Below are 23,533 nucleotides of genomic sequence, written 5' to 3'. Positions count from 1 at the left end.
GGTGTTCGGTTCGAGAGTTGTTTACTAAACTTTCTGTGCTCTGTGGAAGCAGCAACGTCAGACGAGCTGAGCCTGGAGCGATGCTCCTAGATTTCTCTGGCTCCCTTATTTGTCCCTCGTTCGCTGAACAGCGTTGTGTTCTCTAAGTGCAAGTAGCCGCAGCGGTGGCTCAGCGGTTATGGTGCTCGGCTGCTGACCCGAAAGACGCGGGTTCGATCCCGGCCGCGGCGGCTGGAATTTCTTTGGAGGAGAAATTCTAGAGGCCCGTTGATGTGTTCGGGGATCGGGACCAGGGTCTTCACCGCATTAGGACGAAGCAGCCAGACAACGGAGGGAAGCCTTCGGGAGGAATAGCAAGCTGGAGCGTTTATTTTACATTTTGTACAGTAGCAAGTGGACCAAAGTCAGAAAATTAGGGAGGATCTGGCACCCCACAGATTGCTGCTTAAATGCAGTTCAGATTCCCCAGGTACCCAGGTAGGGATTCTGATCTCGGGTTGAGCGTCCAATGGGCTGCTAGCGTCTTCTTTGGCTCCGCCCTCCCCACGTGACGGCGCACACCGCACAGACACACACATACACGGGCAAGGAGGAACTTGGCGTCTCTGAGTCGCGAACTGTTTTCCCAGGCCCAAAGGTCGTTTGCTGCTGAGTGACGATCCTGATCGATGGGGACGCGAGCGCTGACCGCTCACACCGGTGACCTCTTCAGTTCGGTGGAAGGGACAAATCAGCCGTGTCGCCCCTCGGCTTTGTCTGCTGCCCAGGGCGCACGCGGGTAATGAGTTAGCGGCGCCGCCGCCCGCCGTCGTCGCCACTGGGTCTCGTCGGTCAGTCCACGGGCAGTCCGGGAGAAGCACCGCGCTCAGCCTTCCCGGCGAAGGGATTAGACGTCTTTGTGTACGCCGACGCCGCCGCCAGTAGCTGCCCCACGCAGTGTCTCTTTTGTCTCCCCCGGACAGCAGCGCTTTCCGTCGCAGTAGCCTGATGACGCCGGTCTGGCTCGCCTGTTTCCGCTGCCAGTCCCCAGGAGCGCAGTTCGGCACCAGAGCCGCATTCAGCATCGCCGGCGAAGGGGATTAGAGCTTTTGTCCACGCCAACGCCGAGAAACAGCCGCGCTTTTGGCCGCATACCTGACGGCGCCTGGCTGGCTCGCCGTTCTCCGCTGGCTGGGCCTCCGATCATTACACCGTGTATTGTGCGATGTCAGTGCACGTTAAAGAACCCCAGGTGGACGAAATTTCCGGAGCCCTCCACTACAGCGTCTCTCATAGCCTTAGTCGCTTTGGGACGTTAAACCCCATAAACCAAACCATCTAAGTGCAAGCCTTCGGGCGTTGGGTCAGTTGAATCGATTCGCGTGGGTCGAGAATTCAGATTGCCTGCTCTTTTGAGCTGAGCATTGGCGAAATATGGGGCACACAGTCATTGAGTGACTCGCACAGTCACTCGAATCTTGCAGTCAGTATGTTCGCAACTATCGCAGCTATACCCGAGTTTACCACCGCGGGTGAGTCGGTGTCACGGCCGCTGACTGCATTCGACACACGCCGCCCAGAAAGCCGGGCAGCGGGATCCGCGGCGCCTGAGAGGTGACGCTCTCTCTCGAAGGCTCTCTGTTTTCGCCTCCCGGACAGCGGGCGCTATTCTGGGCGGAAGAGAGCCGCGGCTCGAGGCTTGTTTTTCCCCGCAGCCCTTTGCCGTCGCTGCTGCTCTTCCGTTCGGCTGCAGGCGCTGCCGGCATCGCCAGCTTACTTATCGCACCGAGGGGGCGCTGCGTGCCATAATAGAGCTCCCGGCCGCTACCCCTCCGTGCTCGGTGTATTGCATTACCGGCGCCCATGCGCTTGCTTATCTTGCTGCTCGCCGCTGTTGTATAATGTCTAAGTTACACTCGAGAAATTGTACGAATCGCGAGTCGTCTTCTGCTGCATCACATGAGAAAGGGGGAAATAAATTTTGGTAGTCTATAGCTTTCGCTTTCGCGACTGTATTGCGGTGCCGTGCATGGAGGCGACTGGCAACTGCGGTGCGGTGATGAGAAGCGGCAGGCTCTATAAATACATTAGATTAGTTGTGATTTGTCTGATTCAGCTTTCACATGACCGTGACAAACTTGAATGGACTCCTTAGCGAGTCCCCATCGTTTCTTGGAGAAGAATTTCATTTCTTCCGTTCCGGGTGGTGAAAGAGGCGGGGGTGGGTGTGTGTTTGGGGGAAAGGGGGTTGGGGGGAGGAGTATGCGCCGTGGATTCTCGCCCTGTGCTAGTTGTTCAAAAGCCTGCGGTTCCGTTTCAAGTAGTGAAAATTAGTTTCCAGCATGCGAGCCCGTTCTGTGTCCCACCTTGTCGTCGTGCGAGTTGCGCCATTTACGTATGTGTTGTCAGGAAAAGTATTGTCTCGCAGGAGCGGCTGAAAGCAGCTCGTTTAGTCCAGAGATAAATGGCGGTCACGGACGGCCTCGCCATTTTCCGCTCCGATGGGCGCGAGCCAGCGCTCTCCGAACCTATACGAAACACCTTAGTGCATCATTGTTTTTACAACACTTCAGTGTCGCGGCAGCTCTAGTGTCCTTGCAATAGACCGCATTCTCTTCGCGTTCCCGAATCCGTTCGCCGCTTCTCGCTGCTTTGACTGTCGCTTCGTTGGGGAGGAGATTATGGCTGCCCTCAAGCGGTCCTCGCCCGTGGTCTATAGCGCCTGCCGAGCGGGGGCGCTGCTGGCGTCCAAGTGCTCTCTCTCTCTCTCTCTCTCTCTCTCTCTCTCTCTCTCTCTCTCTCTCTCCGCAGCCCTGGTTTTTCAAGAGCGTGCGGGAGACAAGGGGGAAAGGAAGGGGAGCCGTTTTGTTTAGTTTGTTTTTGCCTAGCGCCTAGAGTTCTCGCCCGAGTCGGGGCCCAGGTCTTTTTCTGGGGAGAGCTCGAGGCAGCAAGAGCAGCTTGTTCGGCCGGCCTCGCGTGGGGCGTCCCGTGTGTGTGCGCGTGTGTAGACCCCGCATAGACTCCGTGCATAGGAAGCAGCGTCGTATTCGTCCCGTCCGAGGAGCTTGTTTCTCTTCCTCCGCACCTCGTCCCTTCGTCATCGCCACCCGCTCTGCTTAGCGCCGCCTCGTCGTCACCTTCGTGTGCTGCTTCTTGGCTTTCTTCCTCGTGTTTCCGAAACCTTCCGCCAGCGGTGTCCGATGAGGCAGGTGTTGTCCGCCGCACGGCTCTCGAACTCGAGACCTGCTGTGGCGGTCCCGCGCGCGTGAGCTGTCGCGATGTTTTTGTCGCTTTTCCTCGTTACGCACTGCTTTTATTTTTCGTTTTGTGGATACGTCGCTGTACGGCGTCTTTACGCTTATGTGTGTACGTGGAATCTCTGACGCCGCCTTCGGCAGTGTTCTCGAACTACGCACTGCGGTGTCCCGCAGAAAACACGCGAAGAAAAACTATTATATTCCAGTTTTTGAACGCAGTGTTTGATGAAGCGTGGCTTGTTGGTGTGTGCGGATTTTTTTTTTCGCCCGCAGACAGAGTCGGGAGTTAGGTGTAGTGTCTATAGTGCGATACTAATTTCTCACTGATATTCGTATACACTGCCGCGGTGCTCCACCATACGATTATACACATGGCTTGGTAGCGGTAATTATAAACTGCCTGCTTTTCGCTTTCATCTTTCATTAAGGAGTTCAAACTCCATGCGCCTTGATTGCGGAATAGGACATCTGCACGTATTGCGCGGCCTCTGGTGATGTTGATTATTAATCGCGTTCATGATAATGCAATCCCCATTACTAATCATCACTGTCTACATAATAATGGGTTCATTCCGTGTTAGTTTCTTGCGGTATTTTGCCTTAGATGCTAATGCGCCCATTGATCACCATCGATCGTATTGTCATCATCTGATTGCTTTGCCTACGTGCCCGTGCCGTAATTAACGAGTGGTTCCTCCCTTTGCGCAGAGAGATGGAGAAGAGCGCCGCCGTCCCCCAGGGCTTCCTCAGCGAGGCCACGGCTCCGGTCAAAGTGACGGTGAGGACCGACTCCGTCGCTGACCACTACAACGTCGAGCCTCGGCCCTTCGCAAGGTGTGTACACGCCCCACGTTCTGACTCCCCTGTGCCATCATGATGCTCGTCTATAGCCTCGCATGCTTTACTACCAGAAGAGAGATAAAAAATAAACGTACGCGTATATAGGCGTCGCCACATGCGTCATTTTTGACCGCACTTAAACTGCTGCAGGTGGAAAGGCAATCCCTTGACGGTGACAATCCTGAAGCCCAGCTAGTAATCATAATTAAACCTTCAAAGCTTTCAAGTTTGTAGTGACTATAAGTTTAGATGATGGGAACAGTATGCTAGCATTATCGCGTTTCCGCGGCTCCATATAGGCGTTCCTTTGAGTGAAAAGAGTGACGCTGCGGTGACACTTTATACGCGGTTGTGCGTACGTTAATGAGCACTCATTTTCTCAATTTCGAATAGAGCAGAGGTTCCGATCGCGGAGCCCAAATCTGTTATGCTCGTTTCCCTGGCGCACCCGTTCGTTCGTCGCTGGGCTTCCACATTGCGTCTCCGCCGATCCAGGGACTGCCTTTTCCCCGCGCAGTAGTTTGCCGTTGGTGGCAAGTGTTGAGCCTTCGTTAAACCTGATCCCATCGTCCATGCCCAATACGGCGAGTACTGGCGCTCTGTCTCCTGTCAATGACCCCCCCCCCCCCCCCCCCCTTTATTTCTTTCCGCACGGCTTGATCCCAAGCCTCGAGGCATCATCCGCGCTACGCATGGGTAATTCATCAGCGCGATTGACAATCGGCAATCCTCCCGCCAGCTGGCTTCGCTTTGTTATTCACCGTTTATTCGGCAGACGCTTCGACGGCCCGCGAGCCTCTGAGAGTGCACGCATCACGCCGCGTGCCCTCTCCTTTCTCGCGTCAAGTGCGTAACCCCGTTACGCTGCGTCTGGTTGCTTAAGCCCCCCCCCCCTCTCTCTCTTTTTCCGGCGCCTCCGTTCGAATCCGCCGATATGTGGCGTCAGACAGTTCAGCAGTGCGCAGCGCTGTCTCGCTCTCACATCCGCCGCGCGCGCCTTAGTGTGTGCGCTGTACACTGTTGTGTGTGTGTGCACTGCCTACGCATGTGTACTGCGTGCGCGCGCCTTCGTTTGCGGGTGAGATGGGCGAATCTGCCGAGCGTCACGCTTTCATCAGGGGATAACGCGAGCGATGTCGGCTTGCACGGATGAGTGCGCTAAACTAGCCAAACCAGACCTCGCCACGCAGTCTCTCATCCTCTCTCTCACTGCCTGCAGCGCGCGCGATCTCAGCGTGGGGCTAAACAGCAGCTACAGCAGCTGTGTCTGTTATAGTCGAAGCTGTCACGTACGACCCCGTTAGATCCAGCTGTGCGCACTTCCTCGCGCGCACTGTTTCCACGTCCTGTTGGCGCAGAGAAAGAGACGGAGTGGCACGTGGCACATTTGCGCCTGTTTGTCGTTGCCCGCGGAATGCGCGCACTGTTCGCTTCGCTGGGCACCCGGGGCGCGCTCTATCACCCCCCCCCCCCCCCCCCCCCCCCCCCCCCCCCTCTCTTCCTGGACTCGCGCGCGCGGTTGCGAACAAATAAACTTTAATCCCCCATCGGTTTGCGCGGCGGTCACGCGATGTGTGTAGCGTGTAAGCGCCGCGCCATTGCTGTGATGCTTGGAACCAGCTTTGGGGAGAAGAAAAGGCTGAGGAGAGGTGACCGGAAGTGGACCAAATGGGCTAGAGCGGCGAAAAGGAGTTCGACAGCCCGTTTCTATTAACTGCGAGTATTGGTTGGCAGGTCCGTTGCCAGGCGGGCGTTGAACCGACGCTTTCTTTTCTTTTTTTTTAATTCGGCGCACTTTCTCTCGTTTCATCTTGCTCCGCACTTGATGCGTGCCGAGAAAGGAACCCTGACGTAGCGTACGACACCAGCATTATATGACGCTCATATAGACCCTTTGTGCAAATTACGAGTCGCGATGTGCGAGTAATCCCGTGTTTCGTTTCGAGTCGATATTTACAGATCGTTCTTTGCAATCTCAGCTGCGTTTCAACCTTATGTAGTAGATCCCTGTCGTAAACTTGCGCCGCGATACGTTGGCGGAACCCCGTAATCTGTCGTGGATTGGCTCTTCCTATTGTGACAGCTCACTCTCCTTCCTAGGAAGATTGTGCTCGTCGGCCGACCTAGTATGGACTTGCTCTCGGTGCGGATGCAATCTACTAATAGCGATGTACTTTACCGCGTTTTGAGAGACTCGCATATCTGGGTGCCGGGGCACTTGTGAGTCAACACGCTCCCAGGAGCGCCACGTCAGTGCCGCGCCACTGCTGCGAGGCCGTTTCCTGCCATTCTGTCGTCGCCTCCTTATTCGCCGGCACAATAAAAACGGAATCTCCGTCGACGCGCTCCGTCCTCGACCTTACCTGTACGCCGTCGTTCGTCGTCGCTAGGGCCGCATATCTGCGCTCTTATCTGCGGAGCTTGGGGGGAGGTGGCAGGAAAGCCGCATCTAGGGCGCGATGCGAGCGACGGCGGCAACGGGGACATGCTAGCCTCGAGTGGCTCCTTTTATGACAGACCCGATGGCACATGGGCGCGCGTATACGTCCCTTGACGACCGGCCCAGAGCCGCGTGTTTGCCCAGAACCGGCGGAAAAGCCTGTGGGCGCGAGTGCTATACCGTGGCGCTCCCTGTACCCGCAATCTCGTTACAGCGGACTTATCCATTCGCGTAAGTGCACTCTGGGCGTTTGCGTGACGTGTTGCAAGCAGTTCGTGCGTCAGAAGTCTGCAAGCAGAGGTTACGCTCGCTCCAATGAAGCGCATTAGCAATCTCAAGCATACATGGTGTGCTGTATTGAGAGGATACAGCTGTTCCCTCCGGTTCGTTGTCGAGTACACAGTCACTTAACCGAGACGATGAAGTTTCGCTCCAAGTTCAGTAACCTTGCGCTCCCTGCGTGAAATGTTCTAAGTCATACAATAATCTTCAAGCTGCACCCGTACGCGACTCGCTCTAGTGTATTCTAGTTGGCTCCGCCAATATCTATGTCGGTATTGTGGCTAACGCCACGTTAGCAGCTTTGTCCAGCACATTTCGAAACAAGCCTGCCACCTCTGTTCTTCGTCTTTTTTTTTTTTGTTGTTCTAGAGTGGCGGCGTCTACAAAAGAGCCGTCCCGCCGAGCGCGCGAGAAACCCCGAGACAAAGGCCTCCCTCTCGCGCGCCGCTTTTACATTAAAACGGCCATCAACGTTGAACCTTACTCGCCTGTCTTCGAGGCGAGCAGCGTTTATGCCCTCTCGTCTAGTCGCCGCGAAGGTGTTGATGTGTGTGGGAGTGAGAGAGAGAGAGAGACTTATAAGACTCGTCCAATTTAATCTCCTGTCGCGGGGCGAACGAATTCGCCTCCTGCTCCGCCATCCTTCGAGCGTGTGCTCATCCGTGCATGTGTTTGTGTGTGTGTGTGTGCCTGCGTGTGTTTTTCTCGAGTGCTGCCGGCTGGCTGGCATTAAGCCCAATTTTCTCGCACACACTGGGAGGCGCTGTGTTGTGAACGTGCGAACGCCGCAGCGCAGCAGTGCTGATGGCGGCGCTTATTTAATTCTCGCGCGCCGCCGACCTGCGTTCTGTTTGCGCTGTCGGATTGTTACGCGCAGTTTGCTTTGCGGGACACTTTGCTCCTGCCGCCGGCGAGAGTTTTAGGGGGCGACGCGCGAGCGCGTGATGATTGGCGGAGGCTTCGGACAAGCGCCGTTCTTTGTTCCCTCCGTCGAATGTCCTCGCGGCAGCTGAGCTCCTCGTCGGCGAACAAAGGCGCCCGCCGCTCGCAGAAACAAAACGACCTCTCTCTTCCTCTTTCTTGCCCCGCAGCCGAGGATGTTCCTCCCCTCTCCCACCCCTAAGCAAGCACGGCAGCAGGCGTATACTTCCGGCAGGCCTGGGGCCGTGCAGTGCCTGAACCGCGGCGGAGGAAGCGTGCAAGCTCAGCCTTTGATTCCTCACGCGTGGCGGAGACGGTCTCCTCCTTTTCCGCAGTGCTGCTTCTGACTCAGGCGAGAGGGGAAAGAAGAGGTGGTGACCGCTCTGAGAAGGTCAACGATTTCGACGCAGCCTCCTGCCCTGGCTGCTGGGGTGGAAACAAAAACGAAACTATGGGTCACGTGGTGCTCTCTGGCTTGTCTTAAAGCTGTTGCTCGGGTTTAGAAGTCGCGGTGCGTATGCGTGGCGTGTGATTCCGGTGTTCTCCCGTGCGCGCGGGTCTTCTGCCTTCTGCTTTCCGTCGCCCGATCGGCTCTGACCGGAAACGCGTTCGCGCAGCCGTCGCTGGGCCGTAAAGGCGTGTTTTTATTGCGCGCTCAGTTTAGCGCTGCCGCGCGCTACGCCTGCTCGGGAACAACGCTCGCCCCCAGTACTGGCGCGACGCTGCCGGCTGCCCCCTTTGTTTCCTCTGAAAACAGTGTGTGTTCGTCGACTCAAGAAGGCAAGAAAGATAAGGAGACTCCCCCGCCGTCCCTCTTCGCTCTTGAAGCCGCGCCTCGCGCCCTTGAATACGGAAATGGCGAACTTCGAGGAGGGGAGGGCGGGGCAAGATTTCTCTCGTCGACGGTGCATGGACGGTATAACCTCTGCATGTTTAGCTCCGATATCCATTGTTTCTTGGCCTTGCGTCGCCTCTCGTGCCCCAAGCGTACGCTCTGCGCGTTTTGCGTGGCGTGGATCGAAGCGTTAGGGTTCCTGTGACGAGGCCGAGTTAACTCACTGCTTCTGTATAGCACCGTTTTTAATGGTAGATCGGCCCTTAGTTAGTTCTAAAAACGCTTAATCTGCAGAAACCGGGGGGAAACAAAAGTCTAGTGGTAAAAAGATGCCGATCGAAACGCAGTCCCCATCGCCAGCTAATGCATTGCCGGAACCTGTTGCGTTGTGTACCTAAAGCTTGCCGCCCTTGTAGGAAGTGCATTCGGGGGAGCCCCAGATTGCAGTAGCCCGCGATAACTGATGTCAGCTGTACACACACCTGCATAGACAAACAGCGAAAAGGGTAGAGAGCGACGCGCTATTTAAGAGTTCCGCTGGAGCCGTAAATTCACGCACACGAGTTTTTTTCGTTGATGGTCCCGTGCAGCTCCCAACTTTGTATTGCTGGGCTACATCAACCTTGCTTCGGATGTAATCCCCTTACTGCTCGCTCCGGCGTGTAAGGGATCCAAATGGTAGCCTCGCTAAGCAAACTGCTGATGGAAAGTTATAACTAGTAATTTCCTCGCACAAACGTGACGTCGTGAATGTCGTGCCTTAATTTCGGTACTATTCACACACGGTTACCAGCTTCCGCTGAAGGTAAAACCCTGTGAAACATTTTGTAAAACTCGACCTATTATCGTGTGCGGGAGCAGCTCTTCCTGTGCCAAAAAAATGAAGAAAAGAATGAATAATGGATTCGTATAGAGGGGGAAAATGCTCAGAACAAACGAGGTCAAAGAAAATTAGAGAAATTGTCAACGCATTCGACACCTCGCCGAGGCGGTAATTCCGCATTGCTATCCCTTCGCGCTCGAGCATGCCGCCGCAGATCCCAAGGTCTCTCTCCTGCTCGGCTGTCCTCGCGCAATGTCACGTACACGCGCGAATGGTCAAGGACCATTCGAAAAATGTCTGTGCGACAACACCGCATGGCCAGTCATAGTCGGACACCACCGAGCGCCGAGTGTTTGCGAGGAAAAATGAAGGCATGCATTGAAGGGGTCAGCATCGCGGAACGAATCGAGCATGTGTGTACGCCTATAAAAGGTCGCGAGAAAGAAAAGGTTGAGGGGGAGGAAAGAGAGGCTGAGGCGCGCGTAAGGTATATCGCTTCTCGGCAGTCCGTTTCGGTGGCTGCACAAATAAAAGGACGGCGGCTTTTCCCTTTCCTCGATTTGGCCCACTCTTGCGTAACCGCCTTCGACGCCCGCCCGCCTTTGGCGCCGCGCGCGCGCCCTCCCGCTGGGTGTGCGCTATCGTTTATTTCCTCGTCAAGGTCTCCAGGACCATTGGCGGACACTGCGGTGGAAGCCGCGCGCTGGCTCCCTGCTGCTGCCCCTCCGCTGTTGCGTTTGTGGGAGTCCGACGGGCATCGCCTGCCGAGCAGTCTCCGTGCTCGGGAGCGGAGAGCCGGCTTACCGCATTATCGCGAATTCAAGCATTTCGCGTTTCTCGCCCGTTCAAAATATCCCCTCACACACACACACGCATACGTAGCCACACTTACCGCCACCCCCCACCTGATTCTAAGCATCTCCACTGTCTGCTTTCTCTCTCTCTCTCTCTCTCCACTGACAAGCGCGAGTTTTAGAAATAATTTAAGCTCCCGTACGTCATTCTAGAAATTTTTTTTTCGTAGTAAACCAGAGCTTGTTAGAGTACAAAAAAAAAAAAGGAGCACAATATCTAAACAAAATTGTGAATAAAAATAACCTCTGCTCGACCCTTCCTTGTGGCACTGTACGCAATTGGGCGCCCTACTTAAGGAAGAGGAGGAGTCGTCCACATCTGGCATGGCGTCGTAGCGAAGTCCTGCCACTCCACCAATCGACCGCGCGTGCGCAGACACCAGCTTTCACACTGCAACGCGCAGTCGTGCGCACAGCCTTTTGGTAGTGGCGCACAAAACTATACGCGGGCACGTTGGGGCACGAATGAAGCGGCGTCTCAGCCACCTGTGCAGAGGAGAGTAATCCAATAAGGGTGTCGAGTCATATTTCTATTTTAGCAGCCTGCACCGGTGCGCGACGTGGGAAAAAGAGAAAAAATTCGCAAGTCAGGTAGGATGGAACTCAGTGCACGTGAGAGCGGTATTCCCGCTTTATGCGTATTACTCGCCGACGCTTAGCGGCGATCTCTGGGCGTTCACGTGGAATGCCGGCTTCCTGCGCGAACGGCGGTTGATGGAAGACAATGGAGCCTCAAATTGACGGCACGCGCTACGGGAGGGGGGCAGTGTGCCAACTTGTCGGCCCCTTCCTAAAACGGTGCCCCGATGGATTCGTCAGGCAGGGAATGCAGGCGCGCCCCGACGGCTAACGCTGGTGTACTCGTGCCAGTTATAGGATCTCTGCGATCTGAAGTGCCTCGCATTCTTGGCACTGCAAACGGCGCTCGCGTCCGCTTTCGGTGTCCTTCGCTGGCGGCTTTGTCAGCCTTGTTTCTCTCTAGTTGGTCCGTTTTGTGCAGTGTTGTCTGCGGGAAGTGCTTGCTTCGCCAAAAGAGGGTCCGAACGCTGATTCGAATTCTTTGCTGTACACGAAGCCGCTGCGAGCAGTTCCTGATATGGCGTTCAAGTTTTCAAAGATTTGGGCACGTGCTCGCTAATGGCTGCGTTTGGGCGAGTTGGTTAGACATGTTAAACCTGGAAAGCGCATAAAAACAACGGACAACAGAAAGAGACAGACACACGAGCGCTCGTGTGTCTGTCTCTTTCTGTTGTCCGTTGTTTTTATGCGCTTTCCAGGTTTAACACGTGCTCGCGCCCTTGGCGTGCTGAACGCTGGCATCGAGTGGACTAATCAGCAGATTTATTCGCCGATACACCGCTAGTCAACGAAGCGAGCCCATGAAAATGGCCTCTGCGTTCCGGCACACACTCCGTCGTCCGGCCATATTCGCCGGCTGCATCCGACTGGCATCGCCGTATCTCGGCTTCGCACCCTTTCTCCGAAAGTTGTCCGTACGGCGCGGTATGCCGGAACTGCGGCGCCGCTTTCATCGCTGCTTGCAATGTTGCTGCCGTTATTTTGCACCGCCTCATTCTTCTTCCCGGTGAGGCGCTCGGACGGAGCCGTTCAGTCAGTGCCACGAAGTTCACCCGAACGTGCGCTGCCTTCCGTCGGATGATTCAGCACCCATGAAGGAACACGCTGAACTCGCTCGTCACCGCTGCCCCTCTAATTGGGATGCATCTGTTCCCTTCGTCATCAGCTCCTGCGACGCAAGGGCGCGATACGCATAGGGGTTTCCCCTGCCCCTTTTGTCCTGAGCGAACCCATTGTTGACTCCAACTTCCCTTCCGTTACTGGAGGGTATTAATTGTTCGGAGTGTGTCTCGGTGTGTGAGCAACTGCTGTTCAATGCGTCTCGTAGCATAATGTTATCAGCTGATTCACTCTGAGTACCCAGGTTTCTCCCGAACGCAAAGTGAACAAAACAGATCGTAGGTAGCTAATTTCCTTCGCACTCTAAGCTTAAGTGCGCAGGGGTTACTTCTGCCGGAGCAACTGCGTATAGCTGTAATCATTAGTCCTTCAAATGGCCCTGCGTTACTCTCTATGATGTTAATTAGAAAGGGATGTCAGCCATAGTAAGTGTCCTGGGGACTAACCGTCCTCTTGTGGACTAATGGTCGGTTCACCAACCTTACATCCTTTTCCTTCAGCCGTCAGCAATACCGTGAACCCCCTGCTCCTTTGAACGCACACCATGCGCTCATCCGTACCATCCGGTTAGCAACGGCAGTGGAGAATACGCGCTGCCCTGGCAGCTTGCAGCGTGACTATTTACTTCAGCTGCCTGAAATCGCGTAGCAATATTTCATCACCGTCATAACGCGCGCCCGCCACGCACAATTTCCTCGGCCAGATCTTTTTTTTTTTTTTTTTGTGGAGAGCGGTCCCAAAACCGACGCAGTCAGTTCTTCTATCGTTTCTCGGTGGACCCCAAGTTGAGATATCCAAGACAAGCATTATATCTTCCTCTTCTCGAGCATTTAAAGCTGTTTTTCTCCTTAATATCAGCGGGTGGCGGACAGAGCGATACAGACAACGGCCCTCACACCATAGCGTCATTTGCGACATGTTTTCCCGGCCGTCTTGGCTCAATCTCCGGCGTCAGATATCATCTCCTTTTTCAGCCTTCTCTCGGACCCTTGCTCGCACTTGGAGGCGTTCGCACCCGTCCAAACCGTCGTTTTATACGGGCGACATCGTAAATTAAAATGACCTGATCTACGCGCCGGTGCCAACCGCTTTTCTCCTAGCGTTCCGTCACGCGATATTCCTCGCGCCCCATCGCCGTGTCGCCATAACTCCAGGGTTATGAACACATGACGGTTCCACCTCCTATCGACAGCCAATTTTCTTTCGCCCTTCCGCGACGCGCTTTCTCATTAGGAAGCCAGCGTATATAATACACCAGCCACCAAACGTGGGCGGTGAGCTTGTATATCGAAGTAAGCGATCGCGCCAACTCGTTCCCCCCTTTCGCGGCTTCCGCTGGGTTGCTGTAGAGGAAGGGATCCGTCTTCGATTGCGCGGAGCCTTTTAAGCAGCTCGCGGGACGGACCAGCGGCAGTTTTGCCCCCGTTGCTGCTGCTGCTGACGCGAATATGTGTGTATCTTTGTGGGGGCCCCCCTATCGTTGCTCTTGGACTCCTGCCCGCGTAAGGGGAAGGGGGGGTTGGTGGTGGAGTTTGTTGTTCGTTTCGAAACGGGCCGTGCGAGATGCAGAATACGCGTGGGAGGGGTGCCCCAGCCGTTGTTTCTCTCTAGCTGTGGGCCGTCGAAGATGGGGAGACGCTATTTTTCTTTCGCTCTGCCGTCTAACTGTTAGAAAACACCGGGTGGGAGATGATAGAGAAAGGCAGCCCTTAACTCTTCATTTGTGCGGCTCGTTCCAAAAAAACAAACAAACGCACAGCTGATGAGAGCGAAGGAAGAAAAAAAGCGAGAAAGAAAGTGGATTGTTTTTTCTTCCCTCTTCTTTTTACGCCGTTTCACTTTTACTGCCGCTCGTTCCGGAGGTGGTGGGCCGTGGAAAAGTTTCGCTGACTGTGGCTGGCTTCCGAACAAGGTGCTTGCGACAGCGCTTTTGTTTTCGCCCGGCCGAGCGCCTTTCTTTCTGTGGCCGCGTTACCCACTGCCTGTTCGACTTTTGACGTTCGGCGATGACGCCCGCGTTTTTCTGTTTTGTTTCTCTTCGGGCCGTTCCCGGCCCGTAGGGGATCCGGACGGAAGCGAACGTCTGACGCGTGTGCCGCTTCCTTCGGTGTGTGTGCGCGTGTGTTTGTGCCACGTTCTCCGTTTCCGACGTGTGCTGTACATTCCATATACAGTGCTTCCTCGCCGCACCTCGCAGTGCAGAACGCTATACCGCGACTTCGCTTATTTAAGCCTCCGGGACGGAGATCCGCTACCGGCATCCACATCAGCAAGCCACCGCTCCCGCATGCGCAGTCACCGTCTCGCAGAAACGGAAGCTAAAACGAAGCACCCCTGTATCTCTTCGGAACGGATCCATTGACATTCATCTGTATTTGTGCTGCCACTTCTTATGGGCTTAGTGATGAAAAAGTCTAGAGAGTCTCAGTGCAAAGTGTTGTAACTAATTTTCCGCCGAGCGGCGCCTCGTAAAATATATTAGTTACCTCAAGTGACAGTCGCAGGGTATACGAGCGATGAGCTGCAGGTGCGGTCCGCGCACTGTCCGAAAGGGACGGGCAGCGTCTGAGTGCGCAACGACGAAACGCGACCGAATTTCGCCGCTTTCGCGCGAGCCGGCACGAAAGCTATGCGGCGGCGGCGGCGGCGCTCGCGATCGCGCGCTCCGCGTTGACAGTTGACAGCCGTGCTGTGCGGACGTGCGTTTTTGGTGCTCTTCGGATCACGCGTGGAGACCGGGACCGGACAGACTGCGAGAGCGTCTGCGTAAAATAGATGAGTACTTTCCTTTAATAGTTTTAAAAGTGCGTTTAGTTTTTTAGGCTGTTAGGGGAAGTGCAGGTTAAGGAATAGAATTTAGGTCAGTGACCTAATTTCGGCCGGGACTATTTGGCCGACAGTTGTCTCAGTGTTTTTTTTTGTGCGTTAACTTTTAGAGAGATAGCTATTTTTTTCCAAGTGATTGATCGGCATTTGCGGTAGCCAGACTTTTATTTGATTTTGCACGTGTTTTCAAGTGTTTTCGTCTTGAGCGTGTAGATATCTGGGCATTTGGTGCAAGCAATAATCGAGTGTTGCTACGATGGTTAAGTTACTGAAGGTTAGATGTATGGAGTGTGAGGAATCGGTGAATTTAAAAGAAACGCGGTTCGATTCAGTAGAGGAGGCCGAAGGCGCAGATTTTATGTGCAAATTCTGCGTATTAGGTGCACGCCTGGACAGGGCTGAACGGGCGAACAGCGAACTAGTGCTAAGGATGGATGCTCTAGAAACAGAGTTACAGATAGAGAGGGCAGAGAAGCGTAAGCTTCAAGTACAGCTATCTCAGATCGAGTCAAAAACGGCTGACACCGCCATTGGAAGCCACAATGGCGGGCATTCCAGCGCCAGCCACGTGGATGGGGCTTGCACTGGCATGGACAGCGAGGGGCCAGTAGGTCAGACATGTTCAGGCAGGAACAGCTATGCACAGGTGGCAGCTGGGAATTCGAGAGGCGGTACTGAGAAGGGGTCCGGGCTACTTCCAGGAAATGAGGGCACAGTCGCTGATAAGAGGCAGCGAGATCCGGAAGTTAGGAGGGAGTGGCAGAGTACCCTAGTGCTTATCGCTGGTGACTCAAACATGGGGCGCTGCAAAAGAGCTATTCTGGACCGGGTGAAGGGTGATAGGCGGGTAGCAGTCGGGGTGTTTCCAGGAAAGACAATGGACGATGTCCTGACAGCGACTAAAAGTGAACTTTCCGAGAAGGCTGCAAGGCGTAACTTGGTAGTGGTAGCGGCGGGGCTAAATGATGTCCTGAATGGTAACGCCGCACAAGTAGGGAAAACATTAGCTGAGGGAGTTGACGGTATAAGGGCGATAGCACAGCAAGCGCAGATCGTGGTGTGTACAGTGCCTGAGGTACAAGGAAGGAATGCAGAGGTTGCTAAAGACGTTGTGAATCTTAATCGCGAGATAAGGCAGTTAGGCCTCGAGAAAGGCTTTGAGGTGGTAGAAATAAACAAGGAAGTGCACAGGGCAGGTTCGGGCAGAGACTTTGGACGAGATGGCATCCATTTCAGTGGAAGGGTAGGAGAAGAGATAGGCAGGCGCCTGGGAGGCCGAGCGGTAGCTTTTTTAGGGGGTCCACGGTGGCTCAGGGCGTAGGTGTAGGTAGAAGCGATGTAAATGTAACAATGGCGGCTGATCCCAACAAAATGGCCACTAGGAGGCCCAGAAAGAAAACTACGAAAAAGAAATTTAACGCCAGGATCAGTTACATAAACATGCAAGGGGGTAGAAAGAGAGCGAAATGGCTAGAAATAGAACAGCAGTTAAAGGACGAAGCAGTAGGTGTGTACGCTCTATGCGAGACACATCTGAGGGATCTAGAAGATCCACCTTTCATCGATGGCTATGTCTGGGAAGGGTGCAACAGAACAACAACGGACAAGAAGGGAGGAGGAGTAGGTATGCTGATACATCAAGGAACAAATTGGCAAAGAATAAAATCAACTTGCAAAGAACATGTCTGGGTATCAGGTACAATTGCTGGCAAAAGGACATGGCTAGGGGTAGTTTATTTAGGGACCGGGGACAAATGCAGGCAAGAAAACAAGGATCTAGTTAAGTGCCTCAATGACGATATAAAGCAGATTGGAGACGGTGTCGATATTATTTTGCTTGGAGACATGAACGGCCACATCGAGGATCTGGATGGATACACAGATTGTAACGGGAAGTTAATGCTAGACTTGTGTGAGCGGCACAACTTAGTTATTGTCAATAGAGAAACTAAATGTGAGGGACAAATCACGTGGGAATCCCGTAACAGGCAAACAACCATTGACTACGTTCTAATGTCGCAGGGCATCTATAGCAAGCTCGCAATAATGGAAATAGACGAAGAGGGGAAGGACAGCCTAGGAAGTGATCATAAACGTATTAGTCTACAGTTGGGAGCCCTAGTCAAAAGAGAAATGCAACGAAGTCCAAAAGACAACGCAAAATTAAATGATGAACAAATAACGCTAATATCAGCCGATATAGAAGAAATAATTGAGAAACGCCACATGGAAAATTGGGATTATAATCAGTTGGAACTGCTCATCGCTACAAAAATGAAACAAGTGAAAGGAGTTAACCGCTGGAGAGGAAAGAGGAAGCCACGAAGCTGGTGGAATATGGAAATTAAGGAGGCCATCGAACAACGACGGGTGGCATCAAGGGAACACAGAGAAGCAAAGAGGGCGCAGTTATCTGTAGAGGAAATAGGAAAAAAATGGGAATCTTATCGACAAAAGAAACAGCAAGTTCAGGTCCTAGTCCAGGCTAAAATAAAGCAGTCCTCTGATAAATGGCTGGCTGAAGTTCGCGAGGCAAATAAAGGGGGGCCAAGAAAATTCTGGAACCATATAAGCTGGTTGGGAAAAACAAATCAAAGAAAGCAGGAACAGATTATAGATGCTGAGGGAAAATGTTTGGAGGGAGACGATGCTGTGGACTACATTACGTCATTTATAGCTGCGTCTTTTAGCGACGCCAATGGGGTAATCTCCCCAAGTGAGGCGGCAACACAGGACAGCACAAAAGAGAACAGCTTAGAACTGACTAGTCTTAACTGGGAAAAGGCGGAAGCGAATATTCCTAAAACCACATCCGCAGGGATAGACGAAATTCCAATTAAGCTGATTAATGAACTTGGCCCAAGAAGCAAGGACACGCTGATAAAAGCATTGGAGGCAGTCATAACAAATCAGCAAATTCCGCACAGCTGGAGACAGAGTAAAATGAATTTGATTTATAAAGGGAAAGGAGATAAGATGAACATAAAATCCTTCCGTCCGATTACGATAACATCTGTTATGTACAGGCTGGCAATGCAGGCGGTGAAATTAAAAATGCAGTCATGGGTAGAAGGGAATAGGATACTCGGAGAACTTCAGAATGGGTTCAGAAGGGGTAGGCGGTTAGATGATAGCCTGTTCGTGCTTACCCAATGCATAGAAATAGCTAAGGCGGAAAATAGACCTCTGTTTATAGCCTTTCTAGACATAAGCGGTGCATACGATAACGTGAACAGGGAACTCCTGTGGAGCATATTGAAAGATTTAGGTATTGGTGATGAGGTAATTGATTTTCTACAGGAAATCTACCGAGATAATGAAGTTGAAATTACATGGGAAGGGAAAAAAAGTACCACAACTGTAGGGGTGCACAAAGGATTAAGGCAAGGTTGCCCTCTATCACCGCTGCTGTTCATGCTTTACGTGATAAATATGGAAAGAAGGCTAGAAGAAAGTAATCTGGGTTATAATCTATCGTACAGATTAGGCGGAAATGTAGTTGAGCAGCGACTCCCGGGTTTAATGTATGCGGACGATATTGTACTGTTAGCAGATAGCCAGGAAGATTTACAAACTTTGGTTAATTGCTGTGGAGACGAAGGAGACGCTCTAGGATTCAGTTTTAGCGCAACTAAATCAGGTGTGATGATTTTTAACGATACAACTGATCAGGTGCTTACAATACAAGGCCACGAAATACCCAAAGTGGCCGAATACAAATACCTCGGGATATGGCTAAACGAAGGGCAGATATACACGGAAAAGCATGAACAGGCTCTTAGGGCAAAAGGACGAAGAGACGCCGGGATAATGAAACATAGGGCATTATGGGGGTACAACAAATATGAAGTACTAAGAGGTATTTGGAAAGGAATAATGGTGCCGGGACTTACTTTCGGCAATGCGGTTCTGTGCTTAAGGGCAGAAGTTCAGTCGAGATTAGACGTAAATCAGAGAGCTGTTGGAAGATTAGCACTAGGTGCCCACGGCAAAACCACAAACGAGGCAGTACAAGGGGATATGGGCTGGGCATCGTTCGAGGCACGGGAAGCTAAGAGTAAAATACTATATGAAGAACGCCTGAGGAAATTGGACGATAACAGATGGGCAGCTAAGGTATTTAAATATTTATACAGAAAGAACGTTGACTCACAGTGGCGGAAAAGAACTAGAAAACTAACCAGTAAGTATGCCGGTCATGAGGACGGAGAAAGAAAGAGCATTAAACGACAGGTTAAAAACGCGGAAGTTAAAAATTGGATGAATTCAATGGAAAAGAAACATAGTGTAGAACTATATCGATTCTGGAAAAGGCAGATCAGGAAAGAATTTTTCTATGATAACTCAAGAGGCAGTGCCCTACTCTTTGAAGCTAGATCAGGGTGTCTTAGAACGCGCAGCTACAAAAAGAAATTTAACGAAGAAGATGACACATGTGCAGTGTGTGGTAGATCTGTGGAAACAATTGAACACCTCATAATCAAATGTGATGGTATCCATCCGGATGTCGATGCAGGCACAGTCACTCTTTCTGAGGCCCTAGGGTTTAAAGATAACAATGGTCATGTAAATAAATCTGCAGTGGAAGTCAGCAAAAAGCGATTGGAGGATTGGTGGCTGAAAAGCAGAGATGTGGCATAAGGTTAGAATAGTAGGAAACCGTAGGCAAAGTTGATGGAGAATCTTAATGAGAATTGCCAACACAGTAAACAAAAAAAAAATAATAAATAAAGAAAAGCTGAGCACGGTGGCAATTGCCACCACCCCGTTTCAAAGGGGGCGCTCCTATCCATCCATCCATCCATCCATCCGTCCGTTGTGTGTGCGTGTGGTGTGTGTCCCCCCGTCGGATACGCGCTGGTCCCGTTTCGCCGGCCGCTTTGGGCGACATCTTCTTTCCCGGTGACCTTCTTCCTATTGGAGCCGAACAAGAAAACGGGGAGGTCTCCTACAACAGAGCCCGGCCAAAGGGCGCACGCAGCTAAAGGCAGTGCTTGTGGCGACGGCAGCTAGGGCCCGCTTTTCTGAGGCCTTTTCTTCGTTCTTAGTTTCTTCTTTCTCCTCTCGTTTTTATTTTTGGTGGGACGACGCGCGCGCGCGCTCGACCCACATCCCACGCCTGCGAAGGAGATGAGACCGCGAAAATGTCGCCGTGTTGCCGACAGAAGGGGAACGCTGGCGCAGGCCCGCTCGGCGAACGCTTGCCGCTTCCCATTCTTCGCGGCTGGCTCCGTTCAAAGAACGCGGTCCTCCTCGTGTATCGTTGGTCGTTACCCCCGCCTCGAGAGCTGGTGTGTGTCTTTCCATACCACCTCTGTCGTAAGCCGAAGACCTCGCTATGGCGCTTTTACCAGCGCTGCGCGATTCGTTTGTCTGGTATGCGTTGCTTGGGAATGACTTGTCTTGTCACCCCTTCCTTTGACCAGCCACGGCTGGAAGGTGTTCTCTTGAACTAGCGACGTCAGTTTCGTTGGCCGGTGTTACCAGAGCAATTATCTACAAGCCACACGCGGTACCAAGGAGCGCGCCTTCTGAGGTCGTCGGTGCGGTTGAAACGTTATGGAGTCGCTGTGTGCTAAGATTAATTGTTCCTAATTGACCGTTTCGAGCTCAGGTTCTCGCAAGCTGCACAATTACTCTTTCGTCGCGTACAGCGTACTACTCTACCGTGTCTCACGTGGCGTACCACCGTTTTGCGCGTTTTTCGAGGAACGTATATCCTGCCCTGGTGGAAAATCCCTCGTGTACTGGACCGTCCCGGTCACAAGCATACGCGTGGCTGTCGCCGATGCGTGGCGAGTGGGCTCGGCGCGCGTGTGACGTCAGGGCCCTGCCCACCGCGCCACCTGCCCCGCGTGCGTTTTGGTTGCTAGACGGCTTCCCCTGGAATCCATTTTCCTTCGGACGTCTTTCTTACGTTTTTCGTTTTCTTTCTCTTCCGTTTCGCCTTTGGCTCATAGTGTCGCTAGTGAAGGCCGTGAAATAGACCATTTCATCATCCGTTGTTGGATTGGCTACTTAATCTTACCACCAGCGAGTGAAAACGCAGCGCTTTAAGGGCCAAACCAGAAAGGCTCGCGCACGTCGAGGCGATGAAACCCACGCAAGCGCTGGAAGGGTTGCTGCCAGCTCATATACGTTGGCAGTCTTTTAGTTGGCGCACTCAAAAGTTGGCGCTATATAACTTAATGACGTCTCGTTTTACGCTTTGTTTTGTTAAGACTTTATAACTGAACTCGGTGGAACGGGTTCCTGGGATTTGCTGATATATATGCTAATCAGCCTTGGTATAAGAGTAAACCTGACTTGGGATCTAAATACTCCCTGCTGAGAGGTTGAGCCGGCGTTTAATGCAGATTGTTCAACGCTTATTGTCATATACGGCAAGTTGGTCTCGTATGCTGGCGCTGCTTCGGCTTGCGTTATCTTCATGAAGGAAACAGCAACCGATTAATGTACCGCAGCACTCACGCTTATTCTCGTTACCACATGCTGCTTGACTGCGCAAGAACCAAGCCTCCTCGACTTTGTCCCCATATGCACTTCGTGCGTTTCGTTATCGCTGGGATGCCGTGTGAGGAGAGCGGAAACCCTGGCCTTTCTTTATCGCGCAAGATCTCCGCATGAAAAGGCTTGACGTTTTTTAGTGATGGGCAGCCCCTTTGTTTGCTTCCCTTATCTGTTGTACTGTACAGCGCAACTCGTAAAGGGTGGACCCCGGGGGCAGGCTCATTATCTGTGGAGCGCGGTGTTTTCGCAACTTTTTTTTTTTTTTTCTGGGCGATGAAGAGCGTCGATAAGGGAGGAGGCCCTTGTAAACTGCACCGGCAGCACCGTGCTGCCGCCTCTTGTTCTCAGGTAGGCGCGCTGCGGAGATCGCGGGCAGCCTTATCGCCGCAGCGGTGTCCTTGCGGCAAGGCCATGGAGAGCCGTTCGCAGCAAGCAGCCAGTTTCCCCGGCAGTGACTCACTTGGCAACAGCGGGGCTATATTTTGCGACTCGCTATCGCATCTGGACTTGCCGCCCGCCCATGTATAGTCTAATCACCACTAGTGAGGTGCGCATACACTTAACGGCGAGACGCCGAGTCTGCGGTGTTGCTGCTGCGGCATCTGCTATACACCGTGTATACGTTGGAGGCGTTAACCTTCTCGGTGCAGGCCGCTCCTCGTTAGATTATCCCGTTCGTACTAGGTGCAAGCAGCCCTTTGTTTTTCTTCATTACTATCCTCCCATTGTCCTGCTTTCGGAGTGCGGTGAATAGGATGCGCTGGCTTTTCGTTACAGTGCGCAGCCTGAACAAAGAAGCTTGGACGGAGCGCTAAGCGTGCCTTAGCGTGCTCGTGGTGTCACATTGACCGCGATTGCATCAATGGCGAAGAGCTGTGGGGTCGGAGCACGCAATAGGGAGCTACCGAGCGGTAGAGAAACGACACTGCAGAAATCATTGCGTTATAGACTTCGCTCATTTGTTTGCGGTCATTGCCCAAACGAAACGCGCGCTTGCACTTTTCGCCCTTGCAACGAACAAAAGGTGTTCCAGCCGACGTCTGTAGGTTGCAACAGCTTTGGACGCACCGACCGAACTCGATATCTTCAGTCTCACAACTCACACTGGGCCCCCAATGACGTCGGCGAGATATTCGCTGCCAAAAGTCGGTTTAGTCTCCTTCTTCCACGCGTTGTGAGTGATGCGCTGCTTTTCTGCGGGACTTTAGCCGCTTTACTCGGCTCCCCTTCGGACACGTCTCGGCCCGCGTTTATTCGCAGGATTCTGGGCGATGCCCGAATGTTTTGCCAAGGCGACCCGCTTGCCAGGGCGCGTCCGGAACGTCCGCCACCCGGCTTGCGCAAAGTGTGCTTGCACGTGTAAACTCCCCGGAGGCCCGCACGTCTTCGTCGGAGCGGAGGGTGGCATGTAGCGGTTCAGCCGCGAACTGACAGGAGCGGGACGTGCGGACCTTGGTACAGACGTCATGACAGACGTCATGACGTCTGGTGTCGGTGCGACTGGCAGCCTCCCGATCGCCTGTACGTTGTCTCCTCTTTTCAGCGAGACATTTTGAGTTCGCGCAGCGATGCGTGTCGCCTCGGCGCATTTAGGTCGATCGCGTTCTGGGCAGAGAGAGAGGGTGAGGGAGTATTGCTGCCGAAGCAGGCAGCGCAGGGAAGCAGCAGACATGGTCGCCGTTGTCAGCCCGGTAGACAGCTTCACTCGGTCGCTGTGTGCTCGAGAGGTTTGTTTGAGGGCGGCTCTGTTTTTGTTTGCACCGCCGTCGTCGTCTCAAGCGCGTCGTGCGATGTGTCGGGGTTCTCGTCCTTGTCGCGCGTGTTGCCGCGCTCGGCGACCCCATACCGTCGTCCCTGGACTCTACACCGCGAGCAAGTCGGAACGCGCTGCGCGACAGCGCGCCTCTAAAGACGGCAACGCGCGGTCGTGTCTGCACGTTGTCACAACAGGCGCGCATCTTTATCTCTCTCTCTCTCTCTTCCCCCTTTCGGTTCTTTTTTTGATGTTCTGACACTTTTTTTTAAATGTAGTTCTTCGAGCCTCACTTCTTTGGAAACTGTTGTGTGAGTGAGGGCGAGAGAATGTTACTCAGCCGGTATAAAAGGGTTCTTCAGCACCTGTTGACTTAACTGCTGCCTTTGCATAATGCGCTTGCATGAAACGTTCGCATAAACACACAAAGTTCTATCCACTCGCCATTACTTGTGCAGCTTTGTGCGTTCCGAAATTTTGAATTTTACACCCCATAAGCAAAAAGCATTCAGTAT

At 53.1% G+C, this 23,533-nt stretch overlaps 1 protein-coding gene across 3 annotated transcripts in view; it reads left to right on the top strand.

The window, feature by feature from the left end:
* Drak (Death-associated protein kinase related) overlaps positions 1-23,533 on the top strand; it is a 227,218-nt gene that overhangs the window by 40,762 nt on the left and 162,923 nt on the right. The window contains exons 1-2 of one of the 3 annotated variants that reach the window (XM_089544429.1): positions 2,890-3,184; positions 3,945-4,070. In XM_089544429.1, the coding sequence (XP_089400555.1) occupies positions 3,180-3,184; positions 3,945-4,070 (131 nt within the window). In that variant the 5' untranslated portion in view covers positions 2,890-3,179. Of the gene's footprint in view, positions 1-2,889; positions 3,189-3,944; positions 4,071-23,533 lie in introns of those variants that run through there. The other 2 variants (XM_089544430.1, XM_089544431.1) reach the window with 2 other exon arrangements.

This window comes from Amblyomma mixtum, chromosome 5, assembly GCF_055824585.1.
Source record: "Amblyomma mixtum isolate Tamu chromosome 5, ASM5582458v1, whole genome shotgun sequence".
NCBI lineage: Eukaryota > Metazoa > Arthropoda > Arachnida > Ixodida > Ixodidae > Amblyomma > Amblyomma mixtum.
Note: the sequence above shows the minus strand (reverse complement) of the source record. Positions and strands in the feature narration are given on the sequence as shown.